Source organism: Eschrichtius robustus, chromosome 4, assembly GCF_028021215.1.
Source record: "Eschrichtius robustus isolate mEscRob2 chromosome 4, mEscRob2.pri, whole genome shotgun sequence".
NCBI classification, from domain to species: Eukaryota; Metazoa; Chordata; class Mammalia; order Artiodactyla; family Eschrichtiidae; genus Eschrichtius; species Eschrichtius robustus.
In genome coordinates, this window is record NC_090827.1 from 68,204,001 (window position 1) to 68,228,040 (window position 24,040).

The following is a 24,040-nucleotide window of genomic DNA, read 5'->3' on the forward strand; positions in this document are numbered from 1 at the left end:
CCTCTTTTAGATACTATTGCAGGCTGCCCCAGCCATCCTGCCTTCTTCAGATTTCCCCAGATGAGAAGGCAGGGTCACCCTGCGGCTTTCCCAAGAAATATTTCACAGCATTCTTCTCGGATAGCAATAATAAATTAGGCTGATGGATTCTCTCCTCTCAACAAGCATACTGCAAGGCAGTGAGTCTCCCTTTCTTTTAGTCATCTAAAATTGCTACAACTAGTTTTCTTTTGCCCTGTTCGCTTGACCTAGTGAAGGGATGCTGACCTATGTTTCTCTAAATTTAGAGAACGCAGTATCTATTGTCTTCAACTTTATGATTTTAGGGGCAGGACTATGGCCAAAGTATTGAACTCTTGTCACACATTTAACAACCCATCAGAGAGATATTATTTCTGTCTGGCTGTTACTAAACTGAAACTTAAGAGATTAAATGATTTTCTTAGTGCCACAAAAATAATAGTTATACCAGAAATTTCAACCTGGTTCTCCAAAATTTTAATATCTAACCATTATACTGTTTCCAATTGAATCAATGTTTACATCCTCCCTTTCATTTCCAACCAGTGAGCCTAGCTCAACCTTCTAATTGAATATACAATATTCAATTCAATATATAATGATTACTATGCATTAATCTAGCCTAGACAAAGACCAGACCTATTTGCTACTTGCTACTCTCCAGATAAATGCCGAATGTTAACTTGAGATGTATGGTTTGGCTTCTGACTTCTCTCAAGGCTCATTTCAATGCCATTTTTTCCTTTAGTTTTTGTGAAAGTATTTTATTCTGTAATGTCAGCAAGCCTTCTCCCTTCACTCAAGGAAAACATTTACCCCTTAGTTGCCTAGTGTTATAACTCCTTCTCACTTGAGATATTTTGAATTCTGATTCCATCACTAGGAATTATTAGTCTTTCCCAACTATGTGTATAATATGTGTAGCATTATTATTCACATTATTGGAAATTATGCCTGAAATAGCTGTTATCTGTCACAAATAAAATGATAGATCAAAGTAGAACATAATGCTAGGTGAATGCTCATAAGTGTTTCTACTGATCTGGACTGTGCTGGCTCATGCTTCTGGGGATTGGCTGATCGATACTGGTAAACCTTGGCTCTGCTCCACACCGCCCTCATCTTCTTTCAGAGACCAGCAGCCTAGCCTAGATATGAGCTCATTTTCCCCATGGCTGAAGGGTGAGAATAAACCCAGCCTGCAACATTCCATTGTCCAATCCCATAATCAGAGGATCAGTCCACTCACACTGCTCATTTTGAATGGACAATATAAAGTTATATGGAAAAGGACATAGAAACAAAGAGGTGTGAAGGATTGGCAACAGATATTTTTCCTGATTTCAGCCATTTGAGAGCCTTGATACTTTTGCAGATAACTTTATTTCAAACTATTTAGAAAAATACAAGGAAGTGCTAATATTTTTAGGGCATAATAAAAATAAAAACTCATATTTTGGCATTGGCTGGGTTTTCCAAGAATCTAAATGAGGTTTACAGAAAAATGTTATACAGTTAAAGATCTTTCTAAAATGTCTGCCTTTAATGGAAGGTCCAATACATGCTTTGCATTTTCTCAGCAAGTTTACTAGCATTAGTGGCATTTAGTTTCTAGATATGGCATTAAGTTTGGTATGCCTCAATTTCCATCAAAATTTGTATCTAAGAAACATGACAGATCTACTGTATTTGAAAATCATGATCGTTGAATATTTCTTTTGAAAAAAGATTCTCAGAAAGCAAAATAGAAGTACTGATTTGGCAGTTTTGAATGATGTATCCCGTCATCTCTACATTCCAGATACTGATTCTAAAAAGGCTTTGCCACCATGAGAATGTTACATTACCAAGACATGCAGAATAATCTAAATCTCTCAGAGGAGACCTTCCACTGTGTCAGAGGGATAGAATGCTGCAGTAGGTTTTTTCTGACTTAGGACTGCCTCTGTTACCACAGAGAAAAGCCATAACCACACATAATAAAAATAAACTAAAATGACTAAGATGATTTTAGGTACATATCAGACCATGAACTCTGATTCAAGCTTTGGAAGCTAAGATAACATCCTGTAGTCAGTAGAAGCTTCTTTATTTATAGCAAACATTTTAAATCTCAACATTTTTCAGAACTTAAAATAAAAACCAAAATAAGAAGAGATGTCATTGTATTGCATTTTTATATTTAGTGACAATGTCTTTCTCTTGTATTTATTCAGAAATGTATGAATACATAGTGTATACTAAGTACATAAATTACAAAATGTTTTAAAAACTCAAAATGTTTTAAGTAATCTGTTTTCAAAATTTTTTTTAGGCATTCAGGTTTCTAGTACCATTTCTGTCAGCCTAAATATGACCTTTAAGGCAGCAAAAACTTTGACTCCAGAAGGATGTGAACTCACTTTGTGCTGGGTTTGCCTCTCTTCCTCTAACAATTTTTTGTTTCAGTTTCTGATGGAATAGAATGATGTATATATGTGTATATGTATATAATATTGCTGGAATTTTTAATGGTAAAACAAAAAAGAATATTTTATGGTAACACACAGCATGTTGTAATTAACTAAAGTATGAGAAATTTAGTTCTCATCCAAGCACTGCAAATTACCAAGATTTGACAGTGAGCAAATTATTCTTAGTCTCAGTGCAGTAATGTCTAAAATGAGCCTATTGGACAAATGATTATTGGTCTTCTAAGATAGTATTGGTCTTCTAAGGATAATGCTGCCCTTGGATGCAAGTAATTAGTTTAGGGACTGGTAGGTAACCTCATGGAAATTCTTACCCCTTTGGAGAAAATGAGACGTAAAGAAATATCAATACTGTAGCCTAAAATTCCTATACCTTGTTGTTTAAAAACAACTAAAACACAAATCTGAAATTGAAAGAATAGAATCATCTTTGATTCTATAACTCTCGGTCAGTTTCAATGATTATAAAGGGAATGGACTTGAACAGATTTCCAAGATCTCTTTAATCTCTGGAATTCTATTGATCTAAGATTGATATACAAAGAAAAAAGACATACTCAGTACATTTTTAATAGCTATTGGAGACAGAAAAAATATCCTAGGAAGAAAATTGGTCTATCTGGAACTATTTCTATGGCATTTGAGATAATTTCCAGGACTATATTATTAAACTCTAGTCACTTTGGGGGAAACTTCATATCTCATAGTAACTAAAGGACTCATCTGTGAAATTTTGAGTAAACACCAAGCAACACAGGCACTCACACTCTATATAGAACCTAATTCATCAGAACACACAGCTGATGCTCAAAGTTTCCCTACAGATTTCCTGCCACTCACTTATCCAGCCTACACTTTCACACCTCCTGTGATAAAGAATGCACTATCTTCCAAAATAGCTCATTTTAATTCTGGGTATTAATTTTTTTCTTATGGTGCAAGAAATCTGATTCCATGAGGTAATATCCATACCTGTCCCAAATTATTTTCTTGGCAGGTAATTATTTCTCATTTCAATAGTGTGACTCAGCACCAGGATAGAAAGACCACATATCTGCATGCCAGAGAGACTTAAATGTGAATCTTTCCACTGCCACTTGTTACTTATGTGAACGTGGGCAGTAGTTAACCTTCTGGGATGTCACGTGTTTCACCTGTAAAATGTGTATAATGATTTCTATTTTGCAAATATGTGTTAAAAATGAATGTAGATAATATACATACACTTTGCATCTTAGTACCTATGATACCAATGAGCCTTGGCTAGTCTAGATCCTCCAAGAAGCCTATGCCATGAGGAAATTACATACACATTAGTATTATCAAAGGGAATTGCTTGTGAGGACACACATGAAGGGATGAGAGGAAGCTGGGAGAGATGTCAGACTCTGATACAAATCTGACCCCAGGTAGAGTAGAGATCGAAGGAAAGATGATTGGAGGCAAGCATCTGAGGCTGAAGTGCACTTCTAAGAGAGGTTGCCAAGGCCGCCAAGGAGTCCTCAAGCCAGCATTGCCTGTCATAGGAGTCTCATAGGAATGTGCCTATCTTATCACTACCATATTCTGTAACTGACTGGGAGTAACCTATGTAAAGCATGGCCTTGGTGTAAATGTGATGATGGATTTTAGAGGTTTTAGGGTTAAGGACTCTAGATCAATTTCCATCCCTGCAGGTGAAGATATGAGAGACAGATTCTCGAGGTTGCTATGCTCCACCCCTTTTGCAACACAGAACAACTTTTCCACACAGGTTCAGGAAGCATCTGCTCCATGGTTCTCTGGGGTTTTCCTTCTGAAGGGAAATTCAGCAGAGGCAGGTTATGGACTGAACTGCAACCTCTGTAGCTTCAGCTGATCTCAGGACCTCATCTGGTCCTTAGCCTCTCCCTCCTCCACTCTCCATTCTGACTTCCCATCACCAACAACCTGGCAGATCATTGTGGCTTAACTAGTAGACGAAATCAATCCTTCACTCTTGGGGGGGTCGGCATTTTCTGGCCACAGCTGTTATAAAGGAGTAACAAGAGAGCCCCTTAGAGTATTACCTGGATTCCACACAAATTTCCCCCCACCCCAACTGTGTGAAAACAGCTCAAATGCCTCCTGCTGTTCAGTATCAATAACCTTGGCCATCATGGTGACTCACCTTCTCTTGTGCTTGTACCTGGGCACAAGTAGTCCAAAGTGCCTGGTGACAGCTATAACCGTTTGTCGCCTTGCAAGAGTTACTGGGAATGAAGCACAATATAGAAGTTTCTGAGTTAATTGATTTAATACATAAATTGCATCCTGAATAATGACATCTACTCCTATCAAAGTGTTGCCTCCATGTTGGTACTTCAGCTGTGCCTTTAAAAAGCCTTCCAGCATTCTGTGAGGCTAGTCGCTTCTGGATGATGAACTATGTGTAGTGGTTGCTGGAACCAGCACATATCAGCTGGTGAATTTTCAGAACATTTCTACCTGAATGAGATTATGTTGGTAGCTTGCAGTTGACATGGAGCGAGTATTTATATCAGATAAGTGAGAAAATGTTATAAATCTGTTTTCCCCGCAAGAAGAGCCAGTTGTTAAATATTTAGGAACACATCACTAAGTATGCGATAAGCTCACACATCCTTCACTATGAGGTGGATATTCTAGTTAGGGTATATGCTCGTTGGCAGTCCATGTTTGTGGATCAAGCATTCCAACCTTATAATGCTAGCTGAGGCTCTGTGGGTAAAAGCAAACCAGAATGGGTATATGTATCTGAAAGATGAACCCATGACCCTTGCATGATGGAAAGGGCCCAATAGAGTCACCACCCAGTGAAGAGTGCCTTATTAGGTGCTCAGTGTTGGGTTTTATGTATTGGAAGGAAAGGCAGCATTCTTTAAATTGTGTTCAGACTATTGATATACATGTCAATGCCAAGAAAATGCATAGCTTATGATAATATTTCAGATATAGAAATCTGAAATGGTGCCAGATTGTCTGTAAAAATTCTGGTTGTCTTATTATTTTTATTTTTTTTCTCTTTTCTTGCATTCATCTCAACCACCTCAATTAGCAAAGGTAATCGTAATAACAAAGTCAATTGAGATAATGACTCATTGGCCATACATTATAAATTGTATGGTAAAATGAACAACCTAAATTGCACTTTGGCAGATTTTCAGCATTTCACAAACCACCAGAGTACTAATGCCATTCATTTCTCCCCCAAGCTATGAAAGAAACAATAGGTAAAAATGAAAAAAAAAAATCACTTCAAAATGTCTAAATATAAAATCTAAAATTATAGCTCTAAATCTATGTTAAATATAAATTCTAAACATGAATTTAGAATTAAATTCAATGACCTAATTACTGGGCCAAGTTCTAAGTTAACTTAGAGACAGAGTATTATATTTATATATAAACATTTAGCTGAAAATAAAGTTAAGTAATATATTCTGGAAATAATTTCTCAGATCAAATAACGTACTAATTCCTTTAAAACTAAGGAATTGGTTTAATTCATTCATTTCATAATCACATATAAGACTAGCTGCTAAAAAAAAAAAAAAAAAAAAAAAAAAAAAGACTAGCTGCTCGGTGAAGGAAATACAATATTTTTTTAAAATAAGTGCTAAAGAAAAAAAATAGACATAATTGGTATCAGCTTTGGGGAAAACCACATTATAAAATATATCATGTTTTAAGTAAATAAGAATAACTGTTTTCACTGCATAGTTAAATATTTCATGATATAAAATATACTAAGACATTTAATTTTGGTACATATATGTTATTAAGGTAATACCACTGTCCTTATCCACAAGGGGAAGTCTTATAATAAGCAAATTAATAAATAAATGAACTTCCATTAATATATGAGTGCAAATGATACTTTTAATTTTTACTATTCATTTATTTGATCACTAATGATAATAATTTCTCAAAATCGATTTAGCATTTTTTTTCTTTTGTAAATTTTTGATTAGTACCTATTTCTTATTTATTTGTTGTTTTATTATTTTACTGTTTTATTATTTTATTTCTCAATATGCATGAGATTTTAATACATTAGATATGTTAAACATGTGTCATAGTTTTTGTAATATTTTCTACAAATGCTATAACATAGTTATTGCCTTTTTTTTTTTAACATCTTTATTGGAGTATAATTGCTTTACAATGGTGTGTTAGTTTCTGCTTTATAACAAAGTGAATCAGTTATACATACACATATGTTCCCATATGTCTTCCCTCTTGCGTCTCCCTCCCTCCCACCCTCCCTATCCCACCCCTCTAGGTGGCCACAAAGCACTGAACTGATCTCCCTGTGCTATGCAGCTGCTTCCCACTAGCTATCTATTTTATGTTTGTTAGTGTATATATGTCCATGCCACTCTCTCACTTTGTCACAGCTTACCCTTCCCCCTCCTGATATTCTCAAGTCCATTCTCTAGTAGGTCTGTGTCTTTATTCCCGTCTTGCCCCTAGGTTCTTCATGACCTTTTTTTTTTTTTTTCTTAGATTCCATATATATGTGTTAGCATGAGGTATTTGTTTTTCTCTTTCTGACTTACTTCACTCTGTATGACAGACTCTAGGTCCATCCACCTCACTACAAATAACTCAATTTTGTTTCTTTTTATGGCTGAGTAATATTCCATTGTATATATGTGCCACATCTTCTTTATCCACTCATCTGTTGATGGACACCTAGGTTGCTTCCATGTCCTGGCTATTGTAAATAGAGCTGCAATGAACATTGTGGTACATGACCCTTTTTGAATTATGGTTTTCTCAGGGTATATGCCCAGTAGTGGGATTGCTGGGTCGTATGGTAGTTCTATTTTTAGTTTTTTAAGGAACCTCCATACTGTTCTCCATAGTGGCTGTATCAATTTACATTCCCACCAACACTGCAAGAGGGTTCCCTTTTCTCCATCCCCTCTCCAGCATGTATTGTTTGTAGATTTTTTGATGATGGCCATTCTGACTGGTATGAGATGATATCTCATTGTAGTTTTGATTTGCATTTCTCTAATGATTAATGATGTCGAGCATTAATTCATGTGTTTGTTGGCAATCTGTATATCTTCTTTGGAGAAATGTCTATTTAGGTTTTCTGCCCATTTTTGGATTGGGTTGTTTGTTTTTTTGATATTGAGCTTCATGAGCTGCTTGTAAATTTTGGAGATTAATCCTTTGTCAGTTGCTTCATTTGCAAATATTTTCTCCCATTCTGAGGGTTGTCTTTTGGTCTTGTTTATGGTTTCCTTTGCTGTGCAAAGGCTTTTAAGTTTCATTAGGTCCCATTTGTTTATTTTTGTTTTTATTTCCATTTCTCTAGGAGCTGGGTCAAAAAGGATCTTGCCGTGATTTATGTCATAGAGTGTTCTGCCTATGTTTTCCACTAAGAGTTCTATAGTGTCTGGCCTTACATTTAGGTCTTTAATCCATTTTGAGTTTATTTTTGTGTATGGTGTAGGGAGTGTTCTCATTTCACTCTTTTACATGTAGCTGTCCAGTTTTCACAGCACCACTTATTGAAGAGGCTGTCTTTTCTCCACTGTATATGCTTGCCTCCTTTATCAAAGATAAGGTGACCATATGTGTGTGGGTTTATCTCTGGGCTTTCTAGCCTGTTCCATTGATCTATATTTCTGTTTTTGTGCCAGTACCATACTGTCTTGATTACTGTAGCTTTGTAGTATAGTCTGAAGTCTGGGAGCCTGATTCCTCCAGCTCCGTTTTTCTTTCTCAAGATTGCTTTGGCTATTCGGGGTCTTTTGTGTTTCCATATAAATTGTGAAATTTTTTGCTCTAGTTCTGTGAAAAATGCCAGTCGTAGTTTGATAACGATTGCATTTAATCTGTAGATTGCTTTGGGTAGTACAGCCATTTTCACAATGTTGATTCTTCCAATCCAAGAACATGGTATGTCTCTCCATCTATTTGTATCATCTTTAATTTCTTTCACCAGTGTCATAATTTTCTGCATACAGGTCTTTTGTCTCCTTAGGTGGGTTTATTCCTAGACATTTTATTCTTTTTGTTGTAATGGTAAATGGGAGTGTTTTCTTAATTTCAATTTCAGATTTTTCGTCATTAGTGTATAGGAATGCAAGAGATTTCTGTGCATTAATTTTGTATCTTGCTACTTTACCAAATTCACTGATTAGCTCTAGTAGTTTTCTGGTAGCATCTTTAGGATTCTCTATGTATAGTATCATGTCATCTGCAAACAGTGACAGCTTTATGTCTTCTTTCCAATTTGGATTCCATTTATTTCTTTTTCTTCTCTGATTGCTGTGGCTAAAACTTCCAAAACTATGTTGAATAATAGCGGTGAGAGTGGGCAACCTTGTCTTGTTCCTGATCTTAGTGGAAATGGGTTCAGTGTTTCACCATTGAGAATGATGTTGGCTGTGGGTTTGTCATATATGGCCTTTATTATGTTGAGGAAAGTTCCCTCTATGCCTTTTAACTTTTGAGGGGCATGGACATATATACACTGCCAAATGTAAAATAGAGAGCTAGTGGGAAGCAGCTGCATAGCACAGGGAGATCAGCTCAGTGCTTTGTGACCACCTAGTGGGGTGGGATAGGGAGGGTGGGAGGGAGACACAAGAAGGAGGAGATATGGAGATATATGTATATGTATAGCTGATTCACTTTGTTATAAAGCAGAAACTAACACACCATTGTAAAGCAATTATACCCCAATAAAGATGTTTAAAAAATAAAATAATAATAATAAAGCTGTATTGTTTTTGAGTTAACTAAAGTGGTAGATGACTCTCAGGTATTTTGCTCATAGTTATTCAATTATTTATCTGACCATTTATTTTTCGAGTCCTTGAGTATTTTTTATTTCTCTGCCCAAACTTAACTATTGGTGCTTCTCAGGAACCTTTATTTTGTGCCCTTCCTGGGGAGATATAAACTACACCCTACTTCAAGCTGTGACCAAGCGTTGATGACCCTCACATTTATTATCAGCCCAAATATCTCCTGTACTGCAGACAGATTCCTGCAGATTGCCATCTGTGGTTCCCTACTCACCTCAAATAAACAAGCCCCAAATTATACCTGTCAGCATTTCCCACCCCCATAAATGTGCTAACCTAAAATTAATCACAACAGCCATCCGGTGTGAAAGGCTTGGACTTGTTTTCTCTCAAATACTTTCTCTACTCTCACCTCTACCCTTATGTTATAAATGTCTCCGAAATCTCTCCATCTGCCGCTACTTTTCTTCAGATGCCATTTCCTTTATCATTGAGAGACTAGTTTCTCTACAATCTTTCAAAATTATCTTGGTAAAAATTCAATTCTAATCATCATATTTTTTCCATTTGTCAGATCAAATCTAAAGTGCTTGTTGAAAAATATAATTAAGTTTAATCATTAAGAAATTATTCAAATAGGATTTTGAGAAATATGCTCATTATTATTAGTTTGGAGTATCATTTAAATATTAAAATTTTAATAATTGAATAAAAGTTGTATTATTATGTTCAGTAGCGTAGACAGAACTCTTCTGGAATTAGACATTTTGATGGCAGCAGCAACATTAAGAATGTCTTTGATAAAACAATCTCACAATTAGACTGATACTCATATGTGTGGTTGCATTTAAAATCAATGATGTTTGTAGTGCCTGCACTATTAAACAGTCATTCCAAATTCCTGACAGAAATCAGTAGATGATAATAAACAGCCAGACCTTGACATTATTAAATGATACATAAGACATTTATGCTAATTTAGCCTTTGACTTATCCATCATTTGCCATCCAAAAGTCACTTTAGAAGTAAAATTACAGTTCTATTACTTTAAAAAATGTGGTTCTACACATAATTTTTCATTAAAAAGACATTAACTTTTCAGAGAAGCCACTAGAAAAGTTAATCTCTCTTTGATTCCAGAATGTGAGGATAAATAAAAGATAAACTGTTTATTTTTATGTCAATTAATTTTACAAATCACCCTACACCAAGATTTTAGGTAGAGATGATTACCATTTATTTTCTTTATCATATGTGAGGAAAACCTATCTTTTTTTTATATTGTGCGATAGCATATTTTTTTCTTTGTTGTATTTTGCAGCAAATGGAATAATCAAGGATATTAGAGACAGTGATGCTTGTTACTGCAAGAGTAAGAGTAAGAAAGGATGCAAAAATATGTATGGAAATATGTTAATATAAATGTTTCAGACATTACATGAAATTTCTAAAAATCTTATATGTTCTGGTATAATGTTATAAGTAATAATCCTAGTTATTACTTTAAAATGTATATCTCAGAAATAACTAATTTTCTTGCCAACTGCATTATTATGAACTTTCATCAAATCTTTAACCGTGGTCATTTTTAAGTCTTTTGTCATTTACAGACAGTTCTGGGTGTACTCTGATGATTTTGCAAATATGTTCCTATAAAAGGGTTTCATCTTCAAGAAAGTCATGGAAAAGACTCTGACAAGTACAGGTTTCTGGTAACTGACTGTACTGCTGAACTGAATGAATAAGCATTTTCAGAACTCTAATGAAAAACTGATGAACTCATAAAAGTGCTAACAAAAGATCAAGATAAAAAAAAAATTAATTACATGGGACTGAGTGAACTGATGAGGATGAGTATAATTTTTGTGACTTTCTGTCTGAATTAAAAAAAAAAAAAATCCCACAAGGACTCAGAGGCAAAGAATATACAAATCAATTTTCACTGCAAAGTAAAGGAGCTGTTACAGTGGAGGATTACTGGACTGAATGTCAATATTATGACATAGTATGAGTGTGTTTCATGTTTGGTAATTGCAATCATTGTTGCTTTTGTTGTGGTCATCCATGTACAATGCTTGGTGTCAGTCTATTTATCTCTTGTAAAAATAAAATACAGTGTGTGTGTGTGAAAAAAAAAAAAAAGAAAAGAAAGGATGCAAGCTGAACAGTGGGAAATTTCTCAATGTATTCTGTACTAAATTTGTGGCTTTGGGGGACCGGTTCTCTTTCACTTTACACAGGTGATTAAAGCTGTAGAGGAAGGCTACCGTCTGCCAAGCCCCATGGACTGTCCTGCTGCTCTCTACCAATTAATGCTGGATTGCTGGCAGAAAGACCGAAATAGCAGGCCCAAGTTTGATGAAATCGTCAATATGTTGGACAAGCTGATCCGTAACCCAAGTAGCTTGAAGACGCTGGTTAATGCATCGAGCAGGTACAAGGCCAGTCCAGAGAGGTGTTTCTGAATATTGCTAATTCAGATTGATGCCACAAATATCAAGTTAATGAAATTATTTGTGTACACATGCTAGCCTATGAACCTATATTACACTAATTTATTTGAATATGGTTTTTGCATAATGTTATTCTTTTATAATGAGTGAAATATAAATGATTAAATTGTACTTAAAACACCTGTACCTAATCTAATAGTGTAACCTACCAGTTTCAGATAAATGTTAACTATAGCCAGATTCAGGTAGCATTTTTAAAAATCCCCAGATATTTGTATTTTCAGGTGCTTTGGACCCCACATAGGTTTGGATGGGGGAAAATAAGATTATAAGATGATGGGGAAAAGCCAATTAAGCACTGGTATAATTTTAAACAGGAGATATATAACAACAATTACTCTTTGATTTCCTTAGAATAGATTTCACCACCTGTCATATTTTATGAACATCAACAACTCCTTTTCCTTATCCAGTTGAGTACAGATATTTGGATAATCATTTACTGTGTAGTATGAACAGGACTTAAAAATAATAAATGAGTAATCTTGTGGAAAAAATTTGTGTGAGCAAATGAGCATTTTTTAAACTTTTCTGAATGCATGTGAATGCATTTAAATAATGTTACATTATATAAAGCATTCTTACCTCTTTTACCTGAAAAATTAGAACATTATCCTCTCAAAAAATAAATCAGTTTGATTCTGTACTAGAAAATTTACCAAACTGTTATTTTCACTATATATAAGGCAGTTGTCTATCTCCACAAGAAAAGGTATCCTGCTGGTAACTGAATTGGCTGCCCATAGTATGAACTAAATGAGAAACAATTTGTTGATAAAGTTACATAAGTTCTATGATTCTGGTATAACATTTGTTTACTAGGCAAAAAGTCATTTTTAAATACAAATGAGGAATGAATCTTCAAACTCTGTTCAGGCATCATTAACTTTCTATGGTAGCAACTGGAGAATGCATCTTAGAGATCATTCCTTATGTTGTTCCTGAAATAACTGCTTTTAAATTGTTTATTGTCATCTAAAATATTGTGTTTCTCTCATCTACTTGTTTGAGTTATGTTAAGTTGTCACAAATGGATATAAGGAAAGGAAATCATAAAAAGATATTTTTATATTCTAAATTGTATTAATTTATATCAGCATCATCATTATAGCTTGAGAGCAGCTTTAAAATCTCCAAAGAATTTTCATATTTCCTTGTATGTATTATGTAGAATTCAGCTTGCTAGGTTTCATTTAAATAGATTTAGCTTAAGACTATACAGTTGTTCCTCTGTATGTGCGGATGTGGAGAGCCGACTGTACTATATCATTTTATATAAGGGACTTGAGCATCCATAGTTTTGGGTATCCATGGGGTGGAGGGCGGGGTCCTGGGACAAATCCCCTGCAAATAATGGGGGAGGACTGTATCGCTCACAACCCCATCTTTATTCAGTCATCTACAAATCCTGGTTCTAGAAGGTGCTAGCTCCTGATTCACTGTCTCTTTCTCTCTATCCCAATCCATGTCACAAAACTAGGTGATTTGAGTAACCATGTAGATGATATTCAAATATGTCTCAATACTTGACATTTTCCCCTTCAATGATTTTGGTCTCTAGCCCACCTTGGACTCTTTTTCATATTCATATTCTAGACTTTGCTATTACCAAAAATTGTAACTCTTCTATAATCTCAACTTTGAGATTCTATTCTCCATTCTATCTTCAACAAATCTTCGACTGTACTGTTTAATGACTACAAATTACTATCAAATGTCCACTTATTCATTCAATAAATATTCATGTGTCTACTCTGTGTCATGCTGTGGGCTAGGTGCTGATTATACAACATTGAGCAGCACACTGTTGGGGGAGAGAGAGATAAACAAAATAAAAACATTGTGAGAGTGAGAGTAGAATTTAGCAGAATAACTATGAGCTAGAGTGCTTGTGCAGGTAAGACATGATGATGTCTTGAACTAAGGTGGTGACAAATTAAATAGAAATGGTCAGATTTGCAATATATTTGAAGTCGAATGGATAGTACACACAATTATAGATTGTGAGGGGACTGAAAATGAGGAAGCAGCAGACTATTGTATCACAGAGTATAAAGATGAGAACTTCAGGAAGAATTGGATGTGGAGAAGATGAGTAGTGTGGCTTTGGACATGTTGTGATGAGAACCCCAGGAACTAATGGAGACATGAAGTAAGCATATGAATATATGAGAGATTTAGGCAGGAGATGAAAATTGGACAAAAATAGATGCTATGAAAGTGGGTAAAACTGCCTAAAGTAGAATAAAGTTATAGCCTGAGTAGACAAGATATAGAGCCATGTCCTGGCTACCTCCAAATTTTAAAGTCAGACAAAGAAGCAAGCAAAGGAGATTGAAGAGACGCGTACACTGTCATGGTAGCCACAAAAGAGAGAACAGTGATTCAAAAAAGGTTGAGATAAGGTAAAATTTCAAGAGGGAGGTGGTAGTGGTGATTGTTGAATGTTTCTGAAAGGTCAGTCATCTTACATATTGGAAAATCTTCACAGATTTTGATAAAATCGAGGTCATTGCTCACCTTAACCAGAGCAATTTTTATAGAATTGGTGTGGAAGAAACTACACTGAAGTAGGTTGAAGTGTAAATGGGATGTGAGAAAGTACAGAGAACATGAGTAGAAAGAAAGGTATATGCCCTACATCTTATGGTTGAAATGTACTTAAGTAAACTCCCACTGATGGACATTTAAATTGCTTTTGATGTTTACTTTCATTAGCAAAAAAGTGCATGTGTACTTTTTGCCACTTTTCCTGATTATTTCCTTAGGATACCTTTCTAGAAATCATCATCTTCAACATCATCATTATCATATCATATATTATTGGACAAAGTGTATAAATTTAGTATAGTTAAGAGCATCGCATGGTTTGATTAATTCTATTCAGTTTTCTTATGTATTGGGGGTTACATTTTGCTTTCCAGTTCCACTACTGGAATTAACCAGTAATTAGGTGAATTAACAAGCACCCCTGTATATGTAAGAGCATAATATAAAGGATAACTAACTTCTGGTCTCCTGGAAAAGTAGCTTAAATGAGCATGAGTTTCTCTAGTGAAGTCTAGAAGCAATTGGCTTTACACAAATTATCCTGCATATCTCTATTCGGTAGCATTTTCTATATTATTTTTACAAATAAAACAGCTTCAGGAAGTAAATACATCTAAATTACTAGAATTTACTAAATTTACTAAAATTACATGGAATTTTTAGCTAATGTTTTGTATTACAGAAAATGTACTTATCAAGCCATTATAAGTCATCATTAACTATGGATAGAAAAAATCTGAATAGATTGTTTTGTGTTCTGTATTTTGAATTACTTTCTTCCTTGTTAGCATTTGTATATTTTTCTATTATAAATATACTTATAGACTCAAAGATCCATTGATTATGAGCTAATATTACAATATAATTTGCTACAAAAGAATTTAAATGTTACTTTTAATATTTGTCTTTTATGTGTTTTAGAGTACCTAATTTGTTGGCAGAACATGGCTCACTGGGGTCTGGGGCGTACAGATCAGTAGGTGAATGGCTAGAAGCAATCAAAATGGGCCGATATACAGAGATTTTCATGGAAAATGGATACAGTTCAATGGACGCTGTGGCTCAGGTGACCTTGGAGTGAGTAATTTTTCTGATAATTTTTACATAATTGCTGGGGTGAGAAAAATTGTTCAGAAACCAATCCGGATGAGGTCAAGGGAAATCAGTTAACCTTTGTCCATGTATGGCAGCTTTCAAAGAAGCCTCTTCATTTTTAGCCTGTATTGTTAACAACTGCATGGTTAATGCTACTTGTGGCCAGTATCTTTGCTTCTTTACTTCAAACAAATAACATTTGTGTACTTGAATAATTGGAATAACATCTCCTTGGCAAAATACTGGTACTTTGTGTTGTGGAAAAGATGTTTTCTTGACAAAGTTTTTATACTGATACCTATGTTATATGAATGTAAATACAAAACAAAACAAACTGTAAGCACAATTGGTGTGGCTAGCCCTAAATAACAACAAAACATACTCTTAAATTTTGGCTCTGATGAATACCCAGGTAACATCAGCTTAAGCAAAGCTTCCCAGGCAGGAATCTTGTTTACTCTCTAAGTGGTGCATATTCTATTCTTGCAATCCAAGGATATATTAGATCCTGCCTCTGATTTGTTATTTGGTACAATCTCAGTGGAACCAATTGTGCCCTTTTCTGTTTGCACGTTTAAGATAAAGTTTATCAAATCTTATTAAATAAAAATCACTAGAGTTAAATATTGAATTCTTTAAGGTTGTAAGTTGTTTGTATCTTATTATATACTCTGTATGTGTAATTACTTTAGCCTAATATTTGTTATTTGTGAAAATTAACTGTTGTTATGGTGGTTACATCTAGATTACATTAACACGAATGATGTTTTAACCTGTGAATATAATGATAACTTAGTTCAAATTACCTACAAATTCAAAGTTTAAAATATTGTTGTAAGGTTTAAAACATGGTAGAACCTTCTAAAGCACTAAACCACAGACCTTCTTCCATTACTTCACATAATATGAACACTGAGTGCTTGGTTCTCACCATTTCTATTCTGGCATTCTCTGGTTCATTGAATTCACTGCCCATCCACAAAAAGGTAACAGGGTACCATCATTTATCACCAATTAATGTCACATTCTCTCAGCATTTCTCTTCTCCATAACTATAGCTAAAAGGACCTAAAATCACCACTCAGCTGGCTATCTTAATTTATTGAATCCCATTTTCATCATCACCACTAAATCATATATACTTGATGACACGTATACTTTGCCCATTATTTCTTTGGACACTCAAAAAACTCATCTGTCCTATACTTAAAATAATAAATGGAAAATTTTACTGATAATTTAAAACTATTTTTACATGATTGCTCTTTAATTTTTCAGTAAAAATGGTCATTTTAATTTATTAAAGTCATTTGTCATTTTATATTAAAATGATACTGTAGGTATTTCTTCTACCCAATGTCAGATTACTTGTAAATATATAATAAAACTATTTGCATTAAATGATGTCTCTTTTTTTAATTAAAATATTACATATACATGTATATATTTATATCCACTACATTTTTTCTTCTCCCTTCAGAGAATAGTTATAATCACCAATAATGGCTTTTGCATTAACTACCTCTGTTTTACTTTCTTTGGGGCCCCCAAATATTGTAAATATGTTGAGTGTTTTAGAATTATGGTTTCACTTTTTCTTATTTCTTTTAATTCCTTTCTCTTTACTTTCCTATTTTCCCTTCTATCTCCAAACTCTCTCATTTTGTCTGTTTTCTTTCAAGCCCTAATAGCTTCTTCTATCGTCTTATGATGGTCTGCAGCTCATTTCTATTTTCCAGTATTTTTGTCTGGTCAATTCTTCTCTACTTGGTTCAATTTCTTCTCTGTTACTTTGGTAGCTTGTTGCCTCCTGCTATATTGCCTCCTTTCAGATATTTTATGTTTTAATTTATTTACTCTGACCAGAAGAGTAAGGTGAAATTAAGAGACTTACCAACATCTTCCTGTTCAGAGAATGTTAGTCACCATGTGTCAATTGCTTGAGTTTCCTGGGACCATAATAACACATTCCTTACTAGGAACTGAGCCAGCCAACCTTAACCACAGTGAAGCTGATTTATTGGAGAGTCCAACACCTTTTAAATACATGTCCTATTGTTTATTGTGGGTTTTTTGTTTTGTTTTTTGATTTTTGGTTTTTATAAATATTTGAATTGTAGGGCTGATTTTTTTTAATAAATTTATTTATCTTTTATTTATTTATTTTTGATTTATTTATTTTTGACTGAGTTGGGTCTTCATTGCTGCGCGTGGGCTTTCTCTAGTTGCAGCGAGCAGGGGCTACTCTTCATTGCGGTGCACGAGCTTCTCATTGCGGTGGCTTCTCTTGTTGTGGAGCATGGGCTCTAGGAACACGGGCTTCAGTAGTTGTGGCACACGGGCTCAGCAGTTGTGGCTTGAGGGCTCTAGAGTGAAGGCTCAGTAGTTGTAGCACACGGGCTTAGTTGCTCTGTGGCATGTGGGATCTTCCCAGACCAGGGATCGAACCCATGTCTCCTGCATTGGCAGGCGTATTCTTAACCACTGCACCACCAGGGAAGTCCTGTTTATTGTGTTTTTGACCATATTTTTTTCCTATTAGTAAGAACATATTTTTCGAAATATTATGTTAAATAACTCACAAAAGAGTGGGTAATCAGTTACTTGTTTGGTCAGAAATATAAGAAACAAAATTATCTATGCATTTTGCTTGCCCTTCACCAAAAAAAGTCAGTCATTATTAAGGACTATGGCAAAGGAACAGGGATATCAGTAAAGACAAACTCTTAAATACTTAATGATTTATTTATACACGGTCTTTGCCTATATCTAAACAATAATTTTATGTAGCCTGTATAATACTATAATAAATAAAATATTAGTGCCAGTATTATTGCCAGAGTATAATAGAAACTGAGAAATGGAAGAAATATTCATACCTGTAATAAATGCTTAGAAAAAAAACCTAAAATTAATTAATATAAAGCAAAAGATCAAACTGCCATATACCTACATAAGAAAAATATGCTATAATTTGCACCATTAAATTTGTTCTCATGGTGGGTTTAGAATAAGGAAGAGTAAACAATTATAGTTTTTCAGAACCACATACTTTGGTGAAAATTTCCTTCACATAAAGGTTTAATTTTATTAATGTTTTGTTGTTTTTTTTTTTGTCAGCACATACATGTATGGCTTGATGTGGAATAGAAATGAAATATTTCAAGATCTTAGAGTTAAAATGTGTTCAATGAAAGTGGCTTTCAACCTTAGATGTTTCTGTCTGCTGATCTCTGTGCCTAAACTTTGCTGTTCTGTGAAGAGTACTCATATTAGAACAATTGTTGTAGCAGTAATTACGCAATCTGTACTATGGTGTTTAAGTGCAGTGAGTTATGGTCGATAGGGGGAATTGTGAGCTTGAGGTGAGTTGCAAAATGAATCCAAAGATTTGAATTAAGGACGGTATTACAGCTGTTTTTTAAACTTCTTGTCAGATCAGTACTATCAACTTTTGATTATTCAGAAAATGAGCAAAGTCCAATGAACTTAAATATTATGTCAATTGTGTGTAAGCTGAAGAGATTCCTATTAGTATCATTTATTAAAATGGGGTCTTAAAATATTAAAATATTTTAAAGGAAAGTGTCACAAATCTAGAGCCAAAATTTGTGCACACTAATTCAAATAAATTTAACTTATCATTATGCATAATTTATTATATGCCTAAAATACACATAGGAGTGCTTACTGTCTTCTGTGCTCTACATAAGTAAGCTAAAATGTCTAGTGAAACCCTCACAAGGTCTCAACTGTTGAAAAACATAACCAAATCATGGTTAAGTTCTCTCTTGCCAAATATATGTATATTTATCTTGTACAGTACATATATAATGATTATCAGGATTCTTCTAAGTGAACCAAAAAGGTCCAAATATACAACTGCATAATAAAACTATGACAAAAAGAATAAGCACTGAAATTTAGTGAATATTCATTAAACTCTCTTCTCCCTTCTCCTATCCAGCCAGTGTTGGTGGGGCTAAGTACCAACGATATGGCTAAAAGGTGTGTAAAGAAGAAGGGAGAAGAATGTAAAGGAATGTTTCCTCTACAAGCGGATGAACTACATCCTGAATAATCAAGAGCTGGTTCCAATATCAACTAAACACCTCTCGTTATTCTCCACTTTTCATTCTGCCATTTTAGCACCATAATATCAGTGTTTTCCATTATTTAATATTATGGAATAACATTTGAAAAAAAGATTGGAATGTCTTCACAACAATGGCAATTCATTATATTTGCAGTGTTTCTAAAACTAACCATGCTTTGTTGACAAAATCCAAACCATTTTTAATGTAACAGTACTATTCTCATCATGTTTAGATTCATAGGCCTATGCTGAAATATAGTTCATCATCATTAGAATTGGCTTTGGGTATTACTTAAGATTACACGTGGTCATGATAAAAATTAGTATAATATTTGTAAAGGGGACACACCTAAAACTTTGCCTTGCTACAGAAATTCCTATATAGAAAAACGAAATAGTAAAATACATCTTAAACCATTTTCAAGTTTTTTTTTCAAAAATCATTGCAAATAGAGCAGCACCTTCATCATGAAATGTAAAATACTTCAATTTTTATCAAATTTCTCTCACATTATTACTGTTAAATTGACCATTTAATATGTACTTTAAGGAGTAAAATGGAAATTGTTGGAAATCACAAAAGTGTGAGACAAAACTACATAAAAGAAAATACTTTAATGTACTTATCAATATTGGAATAAAGTTACTTAACCTTTACCAGAAACATTTTTCTAATACCTTTTTAATTCTCATTTGTAGTATTATTAGAAAAATAATAAACGGGACTTTTAAAGAAACTACTTTGCTGCTGAGAACAAGTTTAACTGCATTAATAATCTTATTTCTCTGCACTTTTTAACTGTAAATCACATTGTATAAAGGTAAATGTATATTGCATGCATTATAAATGCTACTTTCTAAATCTCTGCACATTAATTTGACAGCTTTTGAAATGACAGATCAGATTTTAAAAACAACAGCGTTCCATTAAAGACATAATTTATGGCAGTATGTAAAACTCAATGCTGTGTTTTCATAATTTCGTTTATCCCATGGAAAGAGGGGTAGAGGTGGGAGGTGAGATGGAGGAAGAGAGAGGAAGAAGGAGAGAGAGAATTTCAGTGGTCTGACCTTCCGTATGAATCTTAGGGGATAATCAGATCATAAGATGACCCTAAATAAAATTTTATGCTTGGGAAAATTCAAACAAATTTAATTTAAAATCTAGATATATGAAATGTTCTGAAGAAGGACAGGTTTTATTTGCCTGTAAACACAAACTCTATAACTGTATTAATCCAATACAATTCCTTAAAACATTCATTCTTTAGCATGATATAGATGCCACAAAAAATTTAAATTCCCAAAGCACTGAACCAGAGTCTTTCTTGCGGTTATTTGCAGAGAATGAGGTTATATTTACATATAATATAATAACAGGTTAAGACAGTGGAAACAAAAATAAGTCAAGCTAGTGATTTCATAAGAGTTAGACAAAACAACCAAGAGTTGGAATATGGAATACATACACGCATACACCCATGCCCCGCCCCCCATAGACACACACTTCAAATTAAGGTTTTGGTATTGTATATGCAAAGTCCACCCTGTTTGAGCAGGAAAACCTGTAAAATTTTTTCAGGTCTTTCAGAATAAACTGTAATAGATATTTTCAAAACCTCATTCCTATTAATTGGGTTGGCCATATGAATTGTGCAGTTTAAGTATGTATATATTAAATCAGTACTTTCAAATCTGAATTTGTCAGAATCACCTGTAGGTTTATAAAGCATATGATAAAACATATGTTTTCAACTTTATTTCAAGTACTAATTATTTACATTCTCTAGTAGAGGTTGATTGCTTTCAGCTTAAGAAATTTTAGACTCTTTTCTCCTGACTTAGGTCCAAAGTTTGGTAGTGAGCACCTGTGAATTCTCTTATCTTCGCAATTCATGATGCATAAGTTACATGTGGAAACATGAGAGTATTAGTTAGCCCTTAACTGTAGTTGCCATGAAGTATACTTCCATAGATTGTGTTACCATAGCTTCAGTCAAAGAAGTATGCATTTGGTTTCCTTTATTAGATATCTTCTTTCTTTTAGAATTTTGGATATTTGATGTTATATATACAGAGTTCTCATTTTACAGATGAATAAATAATTACATGTAATTTAAAGTTCTTTGCTCAAAATTATATCTCAGAGAAATGAGAAATTAAGAGTATGGACTTTGGTGTCAGATTCTTGGTTTTCGTCCTGGCTCTGCTAAGACTGGCTGTGTTATCTAGCCAAGTGATTGCTTTGTTTTTTTTAGCTATTTGCCATTTGCTAAAACTCTCATAAGAAATCAAGAAAACATAAAAAGAAAAAGACACCTAAGGTATTATTTAGATAAATAATTATTTCCAATAATAATACACATGGAGGTTAAGTACCCATTTATTCAATTTGTATCCTCTGATAATTAAGATATTTCTTGGATCTTCCAAAACTATTCAATTTTACACATAATGATTCTAGTGTCATTGTGTCCAATTCTGAAGAATTCTAAGACAATCTGAAATTGATGCATTTACTGAATGCAAAAATATTCTACTTTTAGCATAATGTGTTAAATAGAGTAATTATCTAAAGAAATCTAACATACCAAACATCCCTTGTCATTTAAAAATCTTGAATTGTTAATGCTCATTTTTTATAATTAACGTTATTATTTGCCAAACGTACCTGAATTATTATATTTGCCAAACGCATATTTTAGGAAAATAGAATTCCTGAATATCCTATGAAATAACATTTAAAAACCATGAGCACAGGCCTTGAGCTCCATAATATGACAGTAGTTTAGGAATCTAAACATTTGTAATTTTCTTTTGAATAATAAGCTTGTTTAAAAGAAACAGTATGAAAGCATCTTGGTTGAAAAGACTGCTTGATAGCGTGTAATCTTCAGAATGTTCTAAATGCCAATAGAGCCTAGATGTATTTGATAAAGGAAGAAAACTCCCCTACTTTGGGTTCCAAGTAAAAAATAAAATATTTGTAAGTGTTATAAGAGCAATGTAGTGTTGATTATCCCCTAAAGATATCTGTTATAGAAGATGATTGTGCTGACTGAGTCACTTGAAAAGTTTGGTCTTCAACTGCTTAGCTATGAAATTTTTTAAAGTATATTTTATGCTCACTTCTTTTAGCAAAAAAAAAAAAAAAAAAAAATGTGCTTGTTCATATTGTAGGTCCATATTTTCAAAACCGTTCAATGAAATTGTACCCTTTAATTTAAATATTTATTGGTAAGCATGTGCAAATTTGTTTTTTTACTGCTCTGTGCCACCAAAATAATCATGTCCAAAAAGGGGGGCAACTATATAATATATCACTCCTTGTTTTAAATATATCTTTGACTGCAAACAGATTTTCAGGTACAATTTTAGAGCCTGCTTTTGAAAACTGGACCCTGTATGCCTAAATTGGGATTGTAATCTAATTAGTTTCTGCAAAATGTTTGCCTCTTTGCCAGCGTGAAGTATTGAGGTGTGCTACAAATTGAATCAATACATACATCCAATGTGTGCTTTCTTCATGCAGGGATTTGAGACGGCTTGGAGTGACTCTTGTTGGTCACCAGAAGAAGATTATGAACAGCCTTCAAGAAATGAAGGTGCAGCTGGTCAACGGGATGGTGCCATTGTAACTTCAGTTAATTGTCACTTCGTCAAGTGAATGATTCTGCACTTTGTAAACAAGCCCTGAGATTTATTTTAACAAAAAAGGGGGTAAAAGGGAAAACTCAGTGATTTCTAAACCTTAAGAAAGCATTTGTTTCTGCCACAGAATTTGTGATCAGTGTTTTACTAAAATCTCTTTATCTTCCTCTCAATATCTTCATTTTTCATGAAGCAAATATAACCAGCATGGAATAAGAACATGAGGTTAAACATTATCTTATACTACAACAACAAAATCCTTCTCACTACTTCTACAAAATTTTATACGTGAAATATATAACTATATATAGCACCTTTATAGACTGAATGAAGGCAGCCCTTTTCAAAACTTCCCAGAATCTATTTGAAAGGAAAAGTTTTATAGCCATTTGTGGGCTAACAAAAGCTGCAGTTTACTGAAGTTTACTTCAAACTTCAAGTCTTAATTGTCTACATAAGTGTATTGAAGAGCAATATGATTAGATAATTTCTAAATAGATATCTTCTTTTGTAATTTTAAATGCTGTTACACAGCGTTAAGTTATAGAAACTAGTGTATAAACATGTTGCTTGATCAAGGACAAGTACAATACAGGGTGTATATTTATTTTTCTGTGTTATAAAATTTACTTTTAGTTGTTCTTCTAGAAACTACTAGGTAATAAATGTGAATATACGGTATAATTTGCTATATACCCAGGAATCAATTTAAGTTGGAGCTCTATGTGTGTGTGGCTTGCACATGTGTGTATTACCATTCTGCTTGCATCGTTAATAGTGTTTTAATTTTAGCAACATTCAGGAACAAGTGTTCCAGTGTATTAGGAATTGGAGAAATAAGGAAGCTGTAAAACAAAATTTAACCCAAGCTT

General features: G+C 33.8%; 1 protein-coding gene across 4 annotated transcripts in view; it reads left to right on the top strand.

Annotated features, from left to right (window-relative positions):
- Positions 1–23,187, top strand: part of EPHA5 (EPH receptor A5) — a 313,241-nt gene extending 290,054 nt beyond the window's left edge. For 3 of the 4 annotated variants that reach the window (XM_068542188.1, XM_068542190.1, XM_068542189.1), the window contains 3 exons: positions 11,504–11,697; positions 15,248–15,403; positions 23,050–23,187. In XM_068542188.1, coding sequence (XP_068398289.1) covers positions 11,504–11,697; positions 15,248–15,403; positions 23,050–23,155 — 456 coding nt within the window. In that variant the 3' untranslated portion in view covers positions 23,156–23,187. Of the gene's footprint in view, positions 1–11,503; positions 11,698–15,247; positions 15,408–23,049 lie in introns of those variants that run through there. The other variant, XM_068542191.1, reaches the window with a different exon arrangement.
- The last annotated feature ends 853 nt before the right edge of the window (positions 23,188–24,040 follow it).